This window comes from Pseudorasbora parva, chromosome 5, assembly GCF_024679245.1.
Source record: "Pseudorasbora parva isolate DD20220531a chromosome 5, ASM2467924v1, whole genome shotgun sequence".
NCBI classification, from domain to species: Eukaryota; Metazoa; Chordata; class Actinopteri; order Cypriniformes; family Gobionidae; genus Pseudorasbora; species Pseudorasbora parva.
This window is the reverse complement of record NC_090176.1, coordinates 44832191-44851666: the sequence shown is the minus strand read 5'-3', so window position 1 is coordinate 44851666 and position 19476 is coordinate 44832191. Positions and strand designations below refer to the sequence as shown.

Genomic DNA, 19476 nt, shown 5'->3' with positions numbered 1-19476 from the left:
GCTCGCTCTCCAGATTGCCATGATTATGCTCAGGACTGTTTGTCAAGGCTGTGTAATAATTTTATAAATAATCTTCAGTATCTCGCACGAACCGATTGTTTTGATTCATAAGACCTCAATGTATCACCAGGAGCCCACAGTATTAGTCTGTGATAAGTTTTTTTTTTACTCAAAGTGGCGGTAGCTATTGACTTGCATTATATGAATCACCAAGGACCACTAGGTCTTTTAGATTTCAGCTAAAAATCTTCTTTACTGCCACTAAGAAAAAAAAGGTCACATCATCTTGGATGACCTTAGGGTAAGTACATAACTTTAATTTTTCAACAGTGAGAAACCACTCAGTGGTCAAAGATGTGTATCTGACTTAAGACTGACTGCTAAAATAATATAACAGAACTATGTAAGGTATCCTGTTGATTTGACAACAAGAGTGCATCTTTTTTTTCTGTTGTCTGTGCACAAAAAGCTCCACGTAAGAAATATTCTTAATGCAGTCTCCAAGCATGTGATGCATTGTTTATGTTTGTTATTTCCAGCAATTTGTGTAAATACATATGTACTTACATTTAAAAAATCTGTTCAAACACTTCTCTTCTATTGAATTCTTTATTGATTTAATTACGATTTAACTTTCAATCGTAATAGATTAAAATATAATAGACGATTTAACTTTAAATCGTCTATTATACATGTTAAATGTGGCTTATGTGTATAAAAGGCAGGAGGTTACAGAAGGTTGTGAAATGTGAATGTATGCCTGATAACGGTCCTATGAATGGTTTTATTCAAATATAAACACTTAAGAAAATGATTGAACTAAAAATTTTACACTGATACATGAAAATATATTCCACAAAAATATTAAACACAACTGTTTTTAGTTGTGACATTGATAATAATAATAAGAAATGTTCACAGGAATAAATTATATTAAAATTGTAACAATATTTTACAATATTACTGTATCTTTCAAATAAATGCAGCTTTGGTGAGTATGAGTGACTTCTTTTGAAAACATTTGAAAAATCTTACAAACCTCAAACTTTTGCCTCAGGAACATAGAAAATTCTTATCTATTATCTCAACTCAGGCAGTGCTATTTATCTAATGCTAATTGTCAGGGCCTATTAAGACAACCTCAGTCATCAAGACCTTGTGCAATGTTAAAATTGCAAAACACCTATTATTCCACAGCCAAGCAAAGCAGGCACGAAAACAACAACAGACTTGTACCTCCAGTTCACCACCCTCCGCCTCCAATTCAGCGGAACAAAGACAAGAATAAAGAACTATGAGGAACATTACGTCAACAAGCCTCATTGATGACCCATTCCTATAGAACAAACCTAAAGGGGTGTAAACGGAGTACAGCTCAGGGTTTGAGCGAGTGATCAACCTTACCTCTTCCGCCTCTGCCACGTGTGTTTTACTAGCAACCACTGGCTGAGACTTTGACTTGCTGATCTCCTCTGCAGCCTTGATCTATTAAAAAAGTAAAGTTGTTATAGTGTAGTATAGTCTTGAGGTCTAGAAATAATGCAGAACATTAAATATTTTTGTACTTTTCTTTATGTACAATTTTTCACAATCTGTATTTCTACATTTAAATGGGATTTTAAGAGCAAGAGAGTTAATTTATATATCTGAACTGGACAAAAAAGGCTGTTAAAATTGGTATTTGTCTGTCCTTGTGGCTGGTGAGTCATAAAATCTGTTGAGCCAACCTTTCTATCGCCTCTGTCCTTCAGCTTCTCCTCGGTCTCTCTGTGTCGTTCTTTCTCTTTTTCTCTCTCCCTTCGTTTCTCTCGCTCGCGATCTCTCTCCTTGTCTCGTTCTCTGTCTTTGTGAGATTCCCGTTCCTTTTTCTTATCCTTTTCTTTATCTCGCTCCCTCTCCTTGTCTTTGTTGCGGTCCTTCTCCTTCTCTCGCTCACGCTCCTTCTCTCTGGTCTTGTCTTTCTCCCGATCCCGGCTCTTGTCCTTGTCTCGGTCTTTCGTCCGGTCTCTTTCGCAGCCCTTGTCAGACCTCTCGCCATCTTGTCGGCGGTCCTTGTCGTCCCTCTTGCTCTCGTGATCTTTCGGTTGATCTGGAACTTTCTGTTCTCTACTTCCGCTGCTCTCCTTAATGCCCTTCCTCTCCTGAACAACAGCCAGAGAATACATCAAATTTTTACTTTCATTACAATAAACAAAACAAGTAGGGTATGCAAGTAATTTTTAGTAAACTAGTCATTAGCGCTAAAATAACCATTCAGATAAAACATTCAGATTTAATGAGTGAAAGAAAAGGACATTACAAAAACACCCAAGAGGGACAAATTGAGGAATGAATAGTGATTTAAGAAAACTGAAAATTCTGGTTTAACTGAAAATGTCACGTCAAGCAGATCTCACCTCTCTGTCTCGTTGCCGCTCCCTGCCCTCTCTGTTCTCCTTGTCCTGGGATCTGGAGGTGCTTGGCTTCCCCTTCTGATCCAGCTTTTCTCCTGCTAACACCCGCCGAACAGCCTCATCACTGGAGAGCTAGAACAAGGATAGTACACAATGTTTAAAAACAACTTAACGCAATGAACACAAGTCCCAAGCAAACCTCTGCATGCTCTTAGACCAAAAAAAAAATCTGTATTCAGGGTTTAGTTCATCAAGAGTTAATTGAGCAGAAGGGGGAGCAAAATGGTTTATGATCTGGGCTGCAAGATGCAATCCATGAACAATCATCATTGCATCCAAGGGGATTCTCCCTGGAATAAATAGACTGAGCCATTTTGGATACAAACATCAGTTTAACATGCATGCCCAGTTAGACTTTCTGTAAAGCTGCTCTGAAATTCTGTGAAAAGCGCTATACATATAAACTGACTAAATGACAAATTTGTTTTTTGTTTTTTAGAAACAAAACTAGTATTGTGGCTAATCAATATTATTTTAGTATTATTTTTGCATTGTATTATTTTACTATTGTATTTATTCATATTTTTAATTAGCGTTTATTTTTATATTTTCAGTTTTCATTTTATTTTAGTTGTGTGATTGTCGTTTTTATTTGATTATTTCTCCATTTAGATTTAATTTATCTTTTATTTCAATTGTATGAATAGTATAATTTTATACTAATATAATTTTAGTATACCAAGATCCCTCAGGTTGCAAGAAATATCTCACCCAATTGAATTTTATTATCCACCAGGTGAAAAAAACTGTAAACTGCACAATGTGGGTTTCATTTGTGTATACAGCACAAAGAATGTGAAATAGGTTACACAATAAAGTTTGATACTTACATTTAAGCATTCATTTTCTTCTTTTTTTAACCGTTTTTTTTTATTTATGCCAATGTCATAAAAGCAGTTGAATGTACACAAACTTGACAGATGGAACTGAAAGTGAATAATGTACCTTTTTTGTACCTCTTGAAGATTGACAGACCCTTGTCATTACATAGAAAAAGAGCAGCAACAATTTTTACCCCAAAATACATGCTTTTGGGTTCCACAGAGAAAAGAAATGAGTAAATTACAATTTTCATTTTTGGGTTACCCATCAACATCACCAATTTCACTTGAAGTTTTCATTCAAGTTACCTACATCCTGGAGCAACATGAGGTCAAAAAGACACAAATGTGACAGAGCAGGATTGTTGATTTTCCAGTACCTAGGTCACCCCTGCAATCTCTGTTTTAACTGGCTATCACCACTGTGACTCTTTAATGTCTTTTTCTCTTACGACCTATAAAATCCCAGTGTGCTACAGAGCAGGAGTGCTGTCATTCAGTGCAATGTTCACGCCTGCTCTTTGCCCTGTAGGCATCAGTGGGTTCCCCTGATAGAGCTGCTGGCAATGTTCCATCACTCTTTAACCTTCAAAAAATACTCAAGGGTGCAATTAAAATGAATACATCTATAAATTACCCCATGCTTGGACATCATTAGTCTGGAGTCATTCACTAGTTAAATAGCTTTGAGCGAATCTGGCAGGGCAGAAGTACAGTAGCTGAGTGGTCTTTAATCGCAGGACTGACCTTGTTGAGACAGCACTTAGCAATGACCTGCAGCAGCTCATTGGTCTTCTCTGGTTCGTGTCCAGCTACGATCCGTGCAGGTTTGGCAGCCAAGGGCTCTCCACTAACTAGCATCACCACATCGATGGCCTTCTGAAGGAATGCTATTTTTGAGTCTTTGTCCTGCAGGGTAAATGAAGAGAACTGAGAAGTTAAAACAGAATTGAAAGCATAAAGTTTGTCTGTTTTCAAACAAGTTTCAAACACTGCCCCAGTCATCTGTTGTTCAAACAGACCCAAAATGCACTCCACTGGATGAGCCAAGGTTGTCATTGCTAGCCTAGTTGGGGCACTTCAACAAACAGATTGCAATATAGTCTGGAGAAACCAAGGATGCAGAAAATACACATTGGACAAATCTTTAGGGTTTGGATTTTCAACCTTTATAAGACCAGGGGCACCAATCCAAGGACACTCAATATAAAAACAATAATAATAACACACACAAGAAAAAATCTCAGTAAACATTATAATGTTGATCAATAATGGACCATTTCATCTTATTCAAAAAAATAAATCTATACATTTTGAAAGATATAGAAAATGTTTACATTTTAAAGAAAATCTTATGTTTGAGGTCAGTTAGATTTTTTTTTAAAGAAAATGAATACTTTTATTCAGCAAGGGTGCATTAAATTGATCAAACTTGACAGTAAAGACATTTATAGCTGACATCACTTCATGGATTCCACCAGCACGGTTCAGCATGGACAACCGTGCCGTGAATTCCAGGCTGATAACGGTTTGTAATCGTGCTGTGCCATACCAGGCTCAAGTGAAAACACAACTCTCCCTTATGTTCCCTACCATTCTAAGAACCGTTCAGCCAGGCTGTGAAAATATTTCTACTTCTAATAAATGCTGTTCTTTTGAACTTTTTATTTATCGAAGAATCTTGTTGAAATAATGCATTATGGTTTTCACAAAAACAGTAACTGTTTTTCAGCATTGATAATAATAAGAAATGTTGGACCCACTTTACATTAGGTGGCCTTAACTACTATGTACTAACATTGTAATTAATAATTTGATACATTGCACTTATTGTGTACATACGTGTTTTTACATTGTACTTACATTTAAAAAAAATGCCTGCATGTAATTACATCTGTAATTAATTTCTGTAGTTACATTTTTAATTACAAGGTTGCCCCCTTACCCATAACCCTACCCTTAATCTTACCCATCCCACCCGACCTGTGCCTAACTCTACCTGTATCCCACCTCAATATCAGAAAAAGTGTTTTGCAATACAATTTGAACACAGTATAAGTACATTGTACTTATTTTTGATGTAAGTACATAGTACTTAAGGCCACCTAATATAAAATCGGGCCGAAATTTTTCATTAGCATTATTAAAGGTCATGAACAGGCTTTTTAATTTTTTTTATACTGTTGTCTGAGGTCAACTAATGATGTTCGTGTGGTTTTACATTAAAAAACATCATAAGTAATAGGCTATTTTCTACACTGGTTTTGAGGCTCTCTCCTGAACGCTGGGTTTTGATGGGCGTGACGCACTGGAGACTTGGGCGTAAACGGCCATGACTAGGATTGTATAAGATTTGCATATTTAATGAGCTTCAGCTCCCCTGTCAGTTCAGTTCACATGAGGGAGGGAATGAAAGCAGAAACAGGAATGATTCTCTCGATCACAGGTTGGCACTTGGCACTTTGATAAAGATGTAAACATCTTTATCAAACAAACAATTAATTATTTCTCATCCACATTACTTGGCCCGCCCGATCGGTGGATATAAGCATAACCCGCGCGTGCGTGAATGCGCACACACACGCATGCACGCACACGCGCGCCAAGATCAAGAAAGGAATATAGTTTCACTATTGAGACTATTTGAGTTTTTGTAGGCCATCTTGAAAACACCCCGGAACTACTATTACATATAGAAAAGACGTTTAATCACATAAGTTTGTTGCACCATTCCTGTCGGATCCAATATAGAAGCCACAATATTGTGTCTGCAAACCCAGCGCAACCTTAGACTTGTTTTTACATTCCGCAGTGAAATGAAGTGAACACATACATCTATTTTCTACGTGAGCTGCAACAGCTGGACTGTGTTCTTCCACAATATCTTGCTATCTTCTTTAGCATGTTTATTGCTGCTGGCTAGCACGATCCAATCAGCTCCATGAGTCGGTGGGTGAGGCTTCTGAACTACATGTGCTTATTATTCTGTAGAGGCATGTTTCGTCACACAGTGATGTAAGAATGAAGCACAAGATCGTTTTCTGGCCCTGGTGTCTATAAAAGCTTTTCTTTGACTAACAAGGAAGTTTTCAGCTCTGAAACTTAGAGAATATTCTTATATTACAATGACCTTTTATATATCAAAAGCTCAATGGAAAGTTGATTTCTCAGTTCATCACCCCTTTAAATCGGCATTTTAGAATGACTGACACTGAAGCCAGGAGTAGTGGCAGCAAATATACAGCTTAGCAATCAAAAGGAATAAATGACATTTAAAATATAATCCATATAACAAAAAAAAAGAAGAACAGAACATTTACACACTTTATAGTAATACAATTGAACAATCAAAATGATCTGTAACTTTAAGCCGGAGACACACTGCAAGCGTGGCATTTCTGCTGCGTGTCAGCCGCGGGGCGGCTGCGCAGGGTTTTCTCTGTCTTTGCACACCAGAAGCGTGTCTGACGCGGCGCTGCTGCTGCTGGGAAGCCCTATACTTCATGTTAAATATAAATATATTGCCTATTGATACAGCAAAGACAACTTCGGCAGTAGCCTATTGACCATACATATCCTATTGACGGCAAAATAGGCTACAGAATATGTCGTTCTGTATTGACAGGTTTAATATTTCAAAATCGATAATTATGTTGTTTTTTATTATTACAATTAGGCCTATCTCTGCATTTATGTTAACCTACAGACTTTCAAACTTGAAAATGTCATTTATTAATATGTATTCGTGTCAAAATGGCATATAAAACATCTTTTCCTATGCTATTTTGCCTAGAAACGCGTCCAACACGCTCGCGTGTCGCGTGAAAAATAGGCGTCTCTTCTATTTGAAGCATGCACGCGTGAGCCGAGCGGCTGACGCTGGCAGTATGCAAGCGCTAACCGGTTAACATGGGAGCCGAAATAAAAACGGACACGCCACGCAGCCGAGACGCTCACGACACGCTTGCAGTGTGTCCCCGGCCTTATCTTATCATGTGAATCATCTGGTGTCAGTCTCATTCTGTAAACACTTCATAAAACATGCACGCAAAACTTGTGCATGTTTAGAACTTTCCGACAGAATATCAGTATAGGATCCCTGATTATATGTTCCATAAATATGTTATGTCAAGGAAATAATATAACTGTTTAATTTATTTATTTAATGAAACAAAGATTTTTAGCTTGAACACAACATTACATACATCGTCACCGGCAGCTTATTGATGCGTCTACTCCATTAAACCCTCTTTTTCTGTATTTCTGCTTTGCTGGTTATGATGAAGTGCAACTGTCTGTATAGCCATTTAATTCTTTCATACTTCATGAGGTTCCTAATGAGCCCCCAGCGGCAGAACAACCTGTATGCTTGCTGATGTGATCTGTTATGATTTTACACATTGAACAGCATTTAATATCCAACTACTGGCTACACATGCAATCAGAATGTTTCACAAGGCTAATCAGTGAAAGGAGCAAATTTCATGAAAACATGGTAATACAATATACATTTCAAGACCAAATAAAACAATATTTTTGCACAAAACGATTAAGATTTTATGCATTATGGCATGCATTTACCTCCATACTGAATATAATTTCTATTATTGTCAATAGTGAGACTCATTTGCTTATTAACATAAATTTTTTTTTTTAAATCATTATACATTTAAGCTGTCAGAAAGGCAATACAAAAAACTGCAAAAACTATATATAATATATTATAATGGTGTGTATATATTTTTGTTAAAATACATCCTTCTATTCCAGTTAATATGTAGACAGCTGTAAGTTGGCTACCTGTCAGAAGATTCCTCTGAAAAGTGTTAAAACTGTGGTGGTATCAAAACATTATAATGTCATGGTATACCGTCGGGCTCTAGAGCTTCACACAGGTGTGGGGAGATCATTTATTATGCATGCTGGGACATCAAAGGCCACAGCTCTTTTATACTGACCGGCATTTGGAGACGGATCAGAGGTGAACTACTCACTTTGCACACGGAGTGATGTGGTAAGCTAGTCACCTGCCTCTCTAACAGGGTCACGGTGATACTGATCCAACTAAAGCTAGTTAAAGGCACCAAGCTTTTAACAGGGAGATTTATCACACCTCAAGGATCATCACGACGTTGTACTTTGGCACGCTAATTAAAAGAAGAGTCTTGAGTTACTCTCAGTTATCTGATCAATGTCAACACCTGAACAGCAAAATTCACAGCCGAGTGGAAGTCTGAGATACTGTGGCTATAGAATCCAAGAACACTTAATGAGGCAAGAGATCTGAGAGATAAAGAGGTCAGTTGTAACCGCTGAGTAGGTGGATTAATTGGCGAGGAACATAAAACTTAAGTCATATGATTTGAAGTAAAAAATAAGTGTCTGTTTTGGACATATAGAACATGCGCATGAATATAAAGCCTAAAATTAAAGGAACACACCACCGTTTTTAGAAATAGGGCTTATCAACTTCTTTCCTTCATTTAGTAGATATGTGGGAAAATGCATTTTTGTCTCATGCATTGTTTTATTTTGCAGATTAAGACAAGGCGATTTCCTAGGCAGATATTAACTTGGGACTATATTATGTGGAAGCACAGGCGAAGCACTACTACTAGCTACATGGGCGCAGAGATATCACGCAACACATTGCGATCGCTCAACAGGCGGAGGACGTGAGGATGAGTTAAGGAGCAGTGCTTCGCCTGTGCTTCCTCATAATATAGTCCCAAGTCAATATCTTTTTTTATTGTTTTGTTTTTATTCTATTGTATTGTTTAAATATTGTTTTTATTGTATAACCCTATATGGCACTCAAGACAAAATTTTATTGTTATCAATGTCAAAAACAGTTATGCTGCTTAATACTTTTATAGAAAGTTCAAAAGAACATCAATTATTTGAAACAGAAATCTTCTGTAACATTATGTCTTGTATAAAAGTAACTTTTGATCAATTGAATGCATCCTTGCTGAATAGATGAACTAATTTCCTTAACAAAAAACAAAAAAAACTTACACCCCCCCAAACTTTTGAACATTACAGTAGTATATGTCTAACATAAGACCACTGGTACAAAGAAGAGCTAGCCAAATATAACTTTCAAAAACTGTGCACCTAAACATTCCTCTAAAAGTGGACACATTTATATTGGTGTTTTACCTTCACATTATCTGACTTCATCTCCGCCTCTCCATAAAGTCCTTTCATAAAGCCTGTGGTACGTATTACCTAAAAAAACAAAAAACAATGGGAAAACAAAAGATTAAACCAAGTTTTTAATTAACAAAATCTGAAGACATGCACTCTGTAATCTAAAGACATGCACTCAAAACCTAGTAAGCTGTTGTTATTGTCTACTGTCTGAAATAGAGCCTCATAAGTCATTGATTTGGAACGCTCTACGCAGACAGCAACTCAAAGCATGGCTACACCGGCAGCTTACTAGGTTTTAGAAGAAAGTTATCATTACTTTTGTAAATTGTTCACATTAAAGCTACACTGTGTAACTTTTTTAGTTTATTTTTAGCTAAAAACACTCAAAAATTACACTCAAAAGTACATTAAAAAATATATGTGCTCATTAATGTATATTTACTCCTTTCAAGTAATAAAGTATTATCGTAAGTTTATAATATGCCATTGAAAATACATATGGGTGAGGGGTTTGAATGCCGGTCGCCATGTTGCCCCTCCATCTTGAAAGTACTTTAGCCAAAGAGGGACATACCTAGACTGGATGCCAGCCGAACTTAGCCCCGCCCACAATTTTTTTAGGTCGGGCAATTTGGTCTGGCCTTGCTCCATAGAGGAGTAATTATCCCTTAACAGAAACTTTTCGGGCCAATGAAATCATCAAGGAGGGGCTTTAGACGATGACGGACAGATGATAAACAGTAACGTAATCATCACGTCATCAAAGGGGCTTGGATTATATTTGTTTGAATCCTAAACGGAGAGCTTGTTTGTATATGCATTCACCATCACAATTTCTCTCAAAAATTATGATCATGTTGGGTAAGTACTCTGTGTATCATTAAATTATTTTACAACACTGGCAAAGATTGTGTATTCCAGCCAGATTTCAGCGTGCGTGCAGACAGGGTTGCCAAGTTTTTACAACAAAACGCGGCAACTACAAAGGGGGTTCTCCGGTGAAAAAATGGCGTTTGGGGGGGGGGGGGGGTAAAATGTGTGTTATTTTGGCAAGGTTGCCTGCTAAAATTCGCACTCATGGGTCTATATATCACATAATAGTCGCTTCAACCCGCGGACATAGAAAACAACCCCCGGAAAAAACGCGGACTTGGCATCAAAGTGCAGTTGAACTCTGTTGACATTTGACAATGCGTCCCTTCGTTGCTCTGATTGTTTGTAGGTCTGTCCAATTGATGTCTTTCCTGGTTCGGTTGAAACACGCCTCATAATCACAGCCCAATGGAGCAGTTTCAGACTCATATTCTGACTAGAATTAAGTATGACCACGTCAGGCTAGGACATACCCGTAAATTCAAGCTTCGTCTTTCGCATTTTAAGACTCGATGGCACCGTGTCGAATGTGAAGAGGGGGATTGCCATGTTAATCTTGGACTAAATCAGCCACCGTAGGAGTTAAAACGAAATCGGAATTGAGAGGAACAGTACTTTTTCAATCAATCAATCAATCAACTTTATATAACGCTTTTACAATCACAATTGTGTCAAAGCAGCTTCACAGTGTCAAACAGGACAATATTGCAACTAAATTAGATTTGGCTGTACAGTCGTTCTGGAGAACAGCTCTTTTCACCGCTAGATGGGGGAAAATATCACACAGTGTAGCTTTAATGAAAACTAGTGATGGAGAAGTAATTTAAAAAGAAATACTACATTATACTATGACAAGCAATGGCACTCATATGGGGAGAGTATGTATAGTTACCCCTCAATCATTTTACCCCCTGGGAATGAGATTGTGCTCGTTTTGGCTGCAATTGTGCTTTGATTAGCAATCAGGCGGGTTTTGTTTTGCAGACCTGGCCACCCTGATTCATACAGTAGACAGACGGTGTAACCTCTTTCTGTCTAGCTGAATTTACCTGAGCTTACAACCCACAGGGCTATCTCTGGATTCAAACACACCCTCTTCATCCTTAACTGTCCTCTTCCTTTACCTAATACTGTCCAGAACCAACTCAACTGTACAGGGCTACAACTGTATGACCAGTCAACAGTTTGGACAGGTCTGAGTCTGACTGAATTCATGTTTCTCATGATACAGACACCCTTTGGTTTTGAAAAAATTAAAATTAAAATTAAAAAAGAAGTCATTATTACCCTTATATCCTTCCAACCTCAACCGAACGTGCTTGATGCGCAAGAACAAATTCATTCACTGCGTCTGAAATCGAATACTTCTCAACTATATATAATATGCCAAAAACAGCATGGCAACAGAATAGAATGCCCAAATTCATAGTATTTGAAAAATTGCTTCCAGCAAGTTTCTGAAGTGCACAATGGACACTTTTCTGTCCCATATGGCCATGGAAGTGGATTTATGAATGGAGAAGAAGGGATGCAAATGATGCTGGTAGTACGTCCGGATTACATTCATACTAAACTCATTCATACTATATAAAACACACTTTTTTAACGGTCGTGAAGTCCGTTCAAATTCAAATGCGGTACTACCTACTCACATAGTATGCAATTTTGGATGCAGCTATTGGTTCTTGCTGAACCTCATTGGTTCTTGAGCAAGCAAGAATGAACCTTGTTGGTTTTTGCTGAAGCAAGAATGAATCTCATTGGTTCTTGAGGAAGCTCAAATGTACTGCATAACACAAGAATGAACTTCATTGGTTCTTGCTGAAGCTCAAACATGATGTGTAACACGAGAATGAACCTCATTGGTTGTTGCGGAAGCATAACAAGAGAATGAATATCATTGGTTCTTGCCAAAGCTCAAACGTAATGGGTAATGTAATGGTATGCTTACTTATATTTTCTGTATATCATTTTATCAACTAGGTTATATGTGCCATGCCATCTATACATTATAAATATATAAGATTATTGATTTAACAATAAATGTATTTAATAAATAAAACATACATTTGCATGACAATTAAATAACTTATTAAATAATGCTAATAATTTTTAAAATACACTTATTTCTGAATTGCTATTTTAAATTGCTTATTGTGCATGGCATTTAATATGGCACTCTGGTTTATAAACATTGGATGATGGTTTGCCTGCAATTGCTGCCATTTATTAGGGACATTATTATTTCATTAACTGAATGTGATATGAGATCCATATATTATACTCATACTCTTAAAATTTGCCAAAAAATCTGGTTCCAGATATGCTGTCATAAGATTTAGAAGTGCATCTCTGTGTCATGAAATCTCATGAATATGTCAAGATCATCTACATGGACCCTTGAGTTTTGTTTGCATAACCATGTGGACAGAGCTATGCTTAGTAACAAGGTAAACAACTCAACCAGAACTGAGTATTTAATAAAAGTATGCCAGTATAACAGTCTTTAAAAGAAAGATTACATTGCTGAGATTGTTTTTAACAGTTAAGTTATTGTTTTTAAAAATCTATTAGCTTGCTCCCCACCATCAAAAAACAAACATCATCTAAACCCTGAAACTAAGGGAAAGCTTTGTGCGCTCAAATATTAAAGCTTATATTAGATGTTTACACATTCAGACTGGTCTACTATGATTTATCTGATATATTTTGAAGAATTTGCGCAGGCTACATTAGCAGGCTAGCATGTTGAGCTATATCCCCTGGATTTAAGCCGTGTAAATGTGAATATGTAGATAATGAAGGAAATAAAACAGCACTTATGTCTTCATAATAAGCATATTTTTAGCAACTCACCTCACTGAAGATGTCGTGCAGGTATCGAAACGGCGGTTTGCTGAGTAGTTTTTCTGTCAGAGGAGGCTTTTTGATCACTTTTCCCAGAGTGTCTTGGGTCTTTTTTGCTACTGATTCGTTCATGGCAACAAACTAAACCAGTATTTTGTGTAAAAGATGTTTATTTAGTAATTAATCGCCGTTGCTGTTCTGCTAGCAGCAGATTTCCGCTCGCTAAACTCTGCTGTTGCCGGGGCGATAGCTTTCTATCCCACAATCCTCCACTGTACTTATTATGCGCTTGCGCAGAATTTAGGCAGTCGTCAAAGGCTACAGGTGTCCATGACAACAACAAACAACAAGTGAACACTGTAGGTAGCTGTCTTTTTTACAGTCTATGGTTCAAATTAATGTCAGGTGTTTCTTCTTGTTCCAGCCCAAAACTGGACCAATATCAGTGTTAACTGTCACAAACAGACCAAATGTAAAACAAATAAACACGTAATATTTAACTGAAATAAAATAAATACAGATTACAGAATATAGATTATATAGTTTTTTTTAACTAATTTATTATTGTTGAATACATTAGTTAAACATATTTAATAGCCTTTGAAAATATTAATCAAATAGTAAATGTACTTCATAAAAAAAGAACCAAAACAAAAATAAATCAATAAAATATTAATATTATTATTAATAACATTTTTATTTTAAAACAAACACACACACACACACACACACACACACACACACACACACACACACACACACACACACACACACACACACACACACACACACACACACACACACACACACACACACACACACACACACACACACACACACACACACACACACACACACATATATTTGACCCCCTTTCACCTTCAGAACTGCCTTAATTCTACGTGGCATTGATTCAACAAGGTGCTGAAAGCATTCTTTTGAAATGTTGGCCCATATTGATAGGATAGCATCTTGCAGTTGATGGAGATTTGTGGGATGCACATCCAGGGCACGAAGCTCCCGTTCCACCACATCCCAAAGATGCTCTATTGGGTTAAGATCTGGTAACTGTGGGGCCATTTTAATACAGCGAACTCATTGTCATGTTCAAGAACCCATTTTGAAATGATTCAAGCTTTGTGACATGGTGCATTATCCTGCTGGAAGTAGCCATCAGAGGATGGGTACATGGTGGTCATAAAGGGATGGACATGGTCAGAAACAATGCTCAGGTAGGCCGTGGCATTTAAACGATGCCCAATTGGCACTAAGGGGCCTAAAGTGTGCCAAGAAAACTTGGTTGTGCCTGGTTGTGCGTAAAAATCCCAGTAACTGAGCAGAATGTGAAATACTCAGACCATGCCATGCTCAAAATTGCTTTCCCATTCTGACATTCAGATTGGAGTTCAGGAGATTGTCTTGACCAGGACCACACCCCTAAATGCATTGGAGCATCTGCATGTGATTGGTTGATTTGATAATTGCATTAATGAGGAATTGAATATATATATTTGTGGATTGAGGTTTTTATATATAACCTCTAACAGGTAAAATAATGCAATACAAGTATGCATTACCTAATCAGATAACTTTTTGATGCAACACGTGAAGTAACACATTACAAACAATGTGGATTAAGTAATCAGATTACTTGTTTTGATGTAACTGCAAATTACAATCTTTGCCACTTGTTGGCAGTGTGATGCACCAGTGTAGTGTTTGATGTGCAACTTTGGCATCAAAATCCATGCATATGCAAGAAAATGCTTTTTGAACAGCTGTCCACTGTAATGACCTCTATTCGCGAACAGGTTCAAATGAACAACTGTTGCATGTTAGTGTGTTTTTTAGCATTTGTTGGTGCAGTGTGAACTGTTAAATCCATCTTAAGCTGAAAGCTATGTTTTGGAATGTGTGTTTTTTTTTTTTTTTTTTTTTTTTTTTTTTTTTTACATCAACCAGCAAATGACCAATCTGGATCAGCTAACCAAAGCTGTGTTTTTCAGCTGCAGTCTTTAGGTAAAAATATTTTAAAAAACTTTTCAGGCAGACTATCATCAGTCGGATTTCACTAGTGAGCCTTTATTATTGCCCCACACATCATTAGATCATGAATATTACAGATATAGGATAATCAATAAGCACTTATGCCTCCACCTAACTAACCGGTTTCTGAGCTTGTTGCATAACTGTGCATATTTAAAATTAATACCTGGAATAGTAGAACAGCATGAGGCAAAGGATATTATCTCGAATTAAATAACTAAGGAAAGCACTGTTTATACACAACACAATGTAAAGATGTCTGTTGCGTTTCTGTGATTGGCTAAATAAACATGAGAGGAATTTCCTGAATGCAAAACCTGTTTGGGAGGCTACACGGAGTGTGACTATAAAATGCCTGACAAACAACTATATGTGGGTCGGCTTGGAGAAAGGGACAGTAAATCTGGTTCACCTGTTTCACTCCTGGTAGGTTTCTACTATTTCTTTTTTTCCTTGAAATTATTTATTGTGTGCTATATCGGACATAATTAATCTCAATCTAAATGTATCATCCACATTTATAAAGGCTGAGTTGTTTGTTGGCGCACTGCTAACTACCTTATTAGTTTCACATTAGGCTACTCATTTGACATGCTTGGGTTTCTTTTGCATTTTGTTGTAAAATTGCCAGCCTGAAAACATTATTGTTTTAGAGAATGCAAAACTGTAGTTACAATTTGAATGTCTAGGGAAATCTTTATTGGGGAAAGAAAGTTTAATTTCACTTTGTAACAGCATTTTGTACAGGTATGTGTTAATTCTGATGTGCTCATGAATGTTGTCAAGTTAAATGATAAAACTGAAATTTTTATCTCTCAAATGAAAATGCTGTATTATATTCAAGTGACCGTTTGTCACTCAGTGTTGTCAGAACAAAGTTTCAGAAGCACGTTTGGCCAGTTCAACAGCTCTTGTCAACAATTTAACAGTATGACATGCAAAGTGGACCCAACCTTAAAAACTGTCTAATATTCAGAGCATAAGTCATCTCTGACGTCTTCTCTTTTTCTCTTCTCTCTCTTTCTCTCTCAGCACACCAGAACAATACTATAATCATGCAGCACTGGATGTTCTGTGTCTTATTTTTGTGCTTTGTGTTCTGTGACGTCTCGACTCAAAGGAAAAAAAAGGAAAAAAAGACCCAGACTCTTTCAAGAGGTATCAATGAATTCCATATTTACAAACAGGAATGAATAAGTCAAATTTGTTTTATACTATATCAGATCGATCATAAAAAAAATAAAACATCTAATCGGTTGATTTCTTTCAGGCTGGGGTGAGGACATCACCTGGGTTCAGACGTATGAGGAGGGACTGGCTAAAGCACATGAAAGGTATTCTAAAGATTATGCACTCACATCAAACTCCACTCTGCCTGTTATGCATAATCTGGTATTAATTATATATGTTTTACCATAGTAACATGCCACTGATGATCATTCAGCATTTGGAGGACTGTCAGTACAGTAAAGGTTTGCATATTTTACTTTTTTTTTTTTTTTTTTTAAATAGTCTGCATGATCTGTAATGAAATTAAAAACAAAGCTGTATAAATATGCAAGTGAGCATCCAAAAATTCTAATTCCAAACTCATACAGTAAAGTAATGTGCACTGTTCCTTTAAGTTAGGGGATTTTATTTTTTATTTGCCTTGAACCATCCAAATATCATCATGCATATGTTATGGATCCCTATGAAAAACTTTTGGAAAAATGGTTTATAAGTCAATTATATAATTGACTTATAAAGACCTGTCAAAAAGGTTATTTAAGGAGAAATGTCTTCAGTGATTACAAAATACTTTTAATTTAATCAAAATGTATTACAATATTAATTAATTTAAAAAAATCATAAAATGATCCCTTAATGGGAATACTTAAAATGATCTATATATAAAGCACCCTTTAATATTCTGAATAAATATTAATATTTAATATTCTTTAATATAAGGGAAAGAACCCTTTAATATTCTGTATAAAAATGATACAAAAATATAGCAATATGATTGTGTAGAAAAGATTTTTGGAAACATTTTATCATGCTACATTGATTTTTTTTATAACATCACTGTTATATGTATTATATATTATATTTGAATATTTTTTTACAGTTCTTTGAACCCCAGATTGAAAACGTCTGGTTTAAATGACAGTCGGAGAATAATAAGTATTTTCACTATGTAGAAAATTCCATTGTATGCAATTTATTAATCTCTTCTTCCACTCTATTCACTTTTAGCTCTGAAAAAGGCTTTTGTTGAACATGCAACTATCCAAAGGCTGGCCAAATCAGATTTCGTCATGCTCAATTTAGTGGTAAAGTACAAATATTGAGAAGTATTTAACAGTCTTTGGAGTTAGATCATTTAAAACAGAAAGAATGTTCTTGACCTATATTTCAGCATGAGACCACTGATAAAAACTTGTCACCTGATGGTTTCTATGTCCCCAGAATCATGTTTGTTGGTGAGTTTTCACATATTTAACAGTGAGGATAATATTGTATAATATTCTTAACTCTGTCATTAATGGGATTTCAAGAGGCAACAACTATTGTGTGATTAGGTCAGTGCAGTCTCTGGTACAAAGTAACTAGCAATATTGTGTAATTATATTATTATATTATATATTAAAGTATTTACACATCATAGTAGGAGACTTTAAACATTGTTGGGCCTGGTTTCATTTTCTTTATGTAAAATGATTTGATTTTTGGGGGGCTCATGGGTTAAGATGTCACAACTTATCTCCATCTTCTCATCTCCTCCACCCAGATCCCTCACTGACTGTGCGAGCTGATATCACCGGAAAGTACGCCAACCGAATGTACACATACGAGGCAGGCGACATGGACTTCTGTGAGTGTGTTTCTGTCTAATGAACTCCACTGAGAGCCCGGAGTACTTCAGAGACCCTCTGAAGCTCCCAACTGCAGAACTGAGCTGTTCATTTGTTTATTCACGCTCATTTGTGGCACATTCTCTGCTGCTTTATGATACGGATTGTTCGAATGTTGATAATTAATATTTGATATACGAGTCATTAAGCATGCATTTATCATTTCCCCTGTCTCTATCTTTCTTTGTACGCAGTGGCAGAGAACATGATGAAAGCCAAGATCCTGCTTAAGAGTGACCACGGGGACCATGATGATCTGTGATGGAGAGATAACAATACCTCTTTCAAGACAGGACAAGACCTTTCAAGACTAGTGGCACAGAAACCTTGCACACATAGTTTCTTTGTGCAACTAGCAATATTCAACTTTGAATAAAGTCTGATAGTGTTGATAATGTTTCTGTGTTTATTCACATCAAAGAAGAGGATAAACATGGTTCACTTGATCTATTAGGCAGCAATAGGTAGAACAAAGCACTATACTTGACAAAGTTCACTGTGAATAAACAGTTGCTTGAACGACTTATTCCATTAACTAAGCAAGACAGAAAAACAGCATATCATATTTTGGCATACATGACATTGCACACTCGTACTATTTATACGCATTTACACATGATCGGGTTGGCAAAGATGTCCTCCAGTGTACACAGATTAAGAGACACGGTTTGTCTGTGGTGGTTTGCAGAATAAGAAACACTAATGAGGGAAAATACAAGAATCGTCCAGAATGTAATGACACATAGTATACGCTAGATGGCAGAGCACACTATCTACAGAATTCAGTGTCAAAAATCATACGTTTTGTACAATAAATAAATAATAAGCTTACAATAAATTACACGCAATTACAATATCAATGTTTTAATTTATTCACAAATATTACCTAATTAATTAAAAGATGGACTTAAGCTGATAAATAGTAAATGAGAAAGAAAGAAAGAAAGAAAGAAAGAAAGAAAGAAAGAAATGTGTAGCTTTGTCTTTCTTTTTTTATTTAAATAATGACATTTTTTCCCCCCAAAATGAGTTAAGCAATTTTCAACTTTTTATAAATTATACAAGATTTAACAATTTAAAAACAAAATCAGTTTAATGTAATTTAATTTGAAACAACCTCCAAGTTTGTATTTAAAAAATAAATAAGACAACAACTTTATTTTTATTCACTGTAAAAAACAAAAATCAGGTCTCCAATTGAAATGATCTAGTGACTGATCAAATCTACATTTTTAGGTTGCAAATTGCATCAATTCACAGAAATTAAATTTGGCCAACTGAAAAATGTTGATGTGATCAGTCACTAGAAAATTTTCAATTGGAGACATGATTTGTTTGTAGTTTTTTACAGTGTTTTTTTTTTTTTTTTTTTTTTACAGTGTA

General features: G+C 36.2%; 2 protein-coding genes across 5 annotated transcripts in view; one reads left to right on the top strand and one right to left on the bottom strand.

The window, feature by feature from the left end:
• traf3ip1 (TNF receptor-associated factor 3 interacting protein 1) overlaps positions 1 to 13407 on the bottom strand; it is a 29734-nt gene extending 16327 nt beyond the window's left edge. For 2 of the 4 annotated variants that reach the window (XM_067444465.1, XM_067444463.1), the window contains exons 1-7: positions 13160 to 13407; positions 9437 to 9505; positions 4022 to 4183; positions 2397 to 2525; positions 1728 to 2141; positions 1405 to 1485; positions 1237 to 1257 (exon numbers count right to left, since the gene is read on the bottom strand). In XM_067444465.1, the coding sequence (XP_067300566.1) occupies positions 1237 to 1257; positions 1405 to 1485; positions 1728 to 2141; positions 2397 to 2525; positions 4022 to 4183; positions 9437 to 9505; positions 13160 to 13282 (999 nt within the window). In that variant the 5' untranslated portion in view covers positions 13283 to 13407. The remainder of the gene's footprint in view (positions 1 to 1236; positions 1258 to 1404; positions 1486 to 1727; positions 2142 to 2396; positions 2526 to 4021; positions 4184 to 9436; positions 9506 to 13159) is intronic. The other 2 variants (XM_067444467.1, XM_067444466.1) reach the window with 1 other exon arrangement.
• A 2108-nt stretch (positions 13408 to 15515) lies between these two features.
• Positions 15516 to 18478, top strand: agr1 (anterior gradient 1). Its single transcript, XM_067445121.1, has 8 exons — positions 15516 to 15622; positions 16229 to 16354; positions 16467 to 16530; positions 16616 to 16668; positions 17435 to 17511; positions 17598 to 17661; positions 17970 to 18053; positions 18288 to 18478. The coding sequence occupies exons 2-8, from the start codon at positions 16252 to 16254 to the stop codon at positions 18353 to 18355; spliced, it is 513 nt and encodes a 170-aa protein (XP_067301222.1). The 5' UTR covers positions 15516 to 15622; positions 16229 to 16251; the 3' UTR covers positions 18356 to 18478.
• The last annotated feature ends 998 nt before the right edge of the window (positions 18479 to 19476 follow it).

Excerpts from the sequence above, each read along its gene's own strand:
- agr1 (XM_067445121.1), top strand. The coding sequence starts at position 16,252 with ATGCAGCACTGGATGTTCTGTGTCTTATTTTTGTGCTTTGTGTTCTGT. Across the intron at positions 16,669-17,434 it reads GGACTGTCAGTACAGTAAAG|CTCTGAAAAAGGCTTTTGTT; the intron begins GTTTGCATATTT and ends ATTCACTTTTAG. Across the intron at positions 17,512-17,597 it reads TCGTCATGCTCAATTTAGTG|CATGAGACCACTGATAAAAA; the intron begins GTAAAGTACAAA and ends CCTATATTTCAG.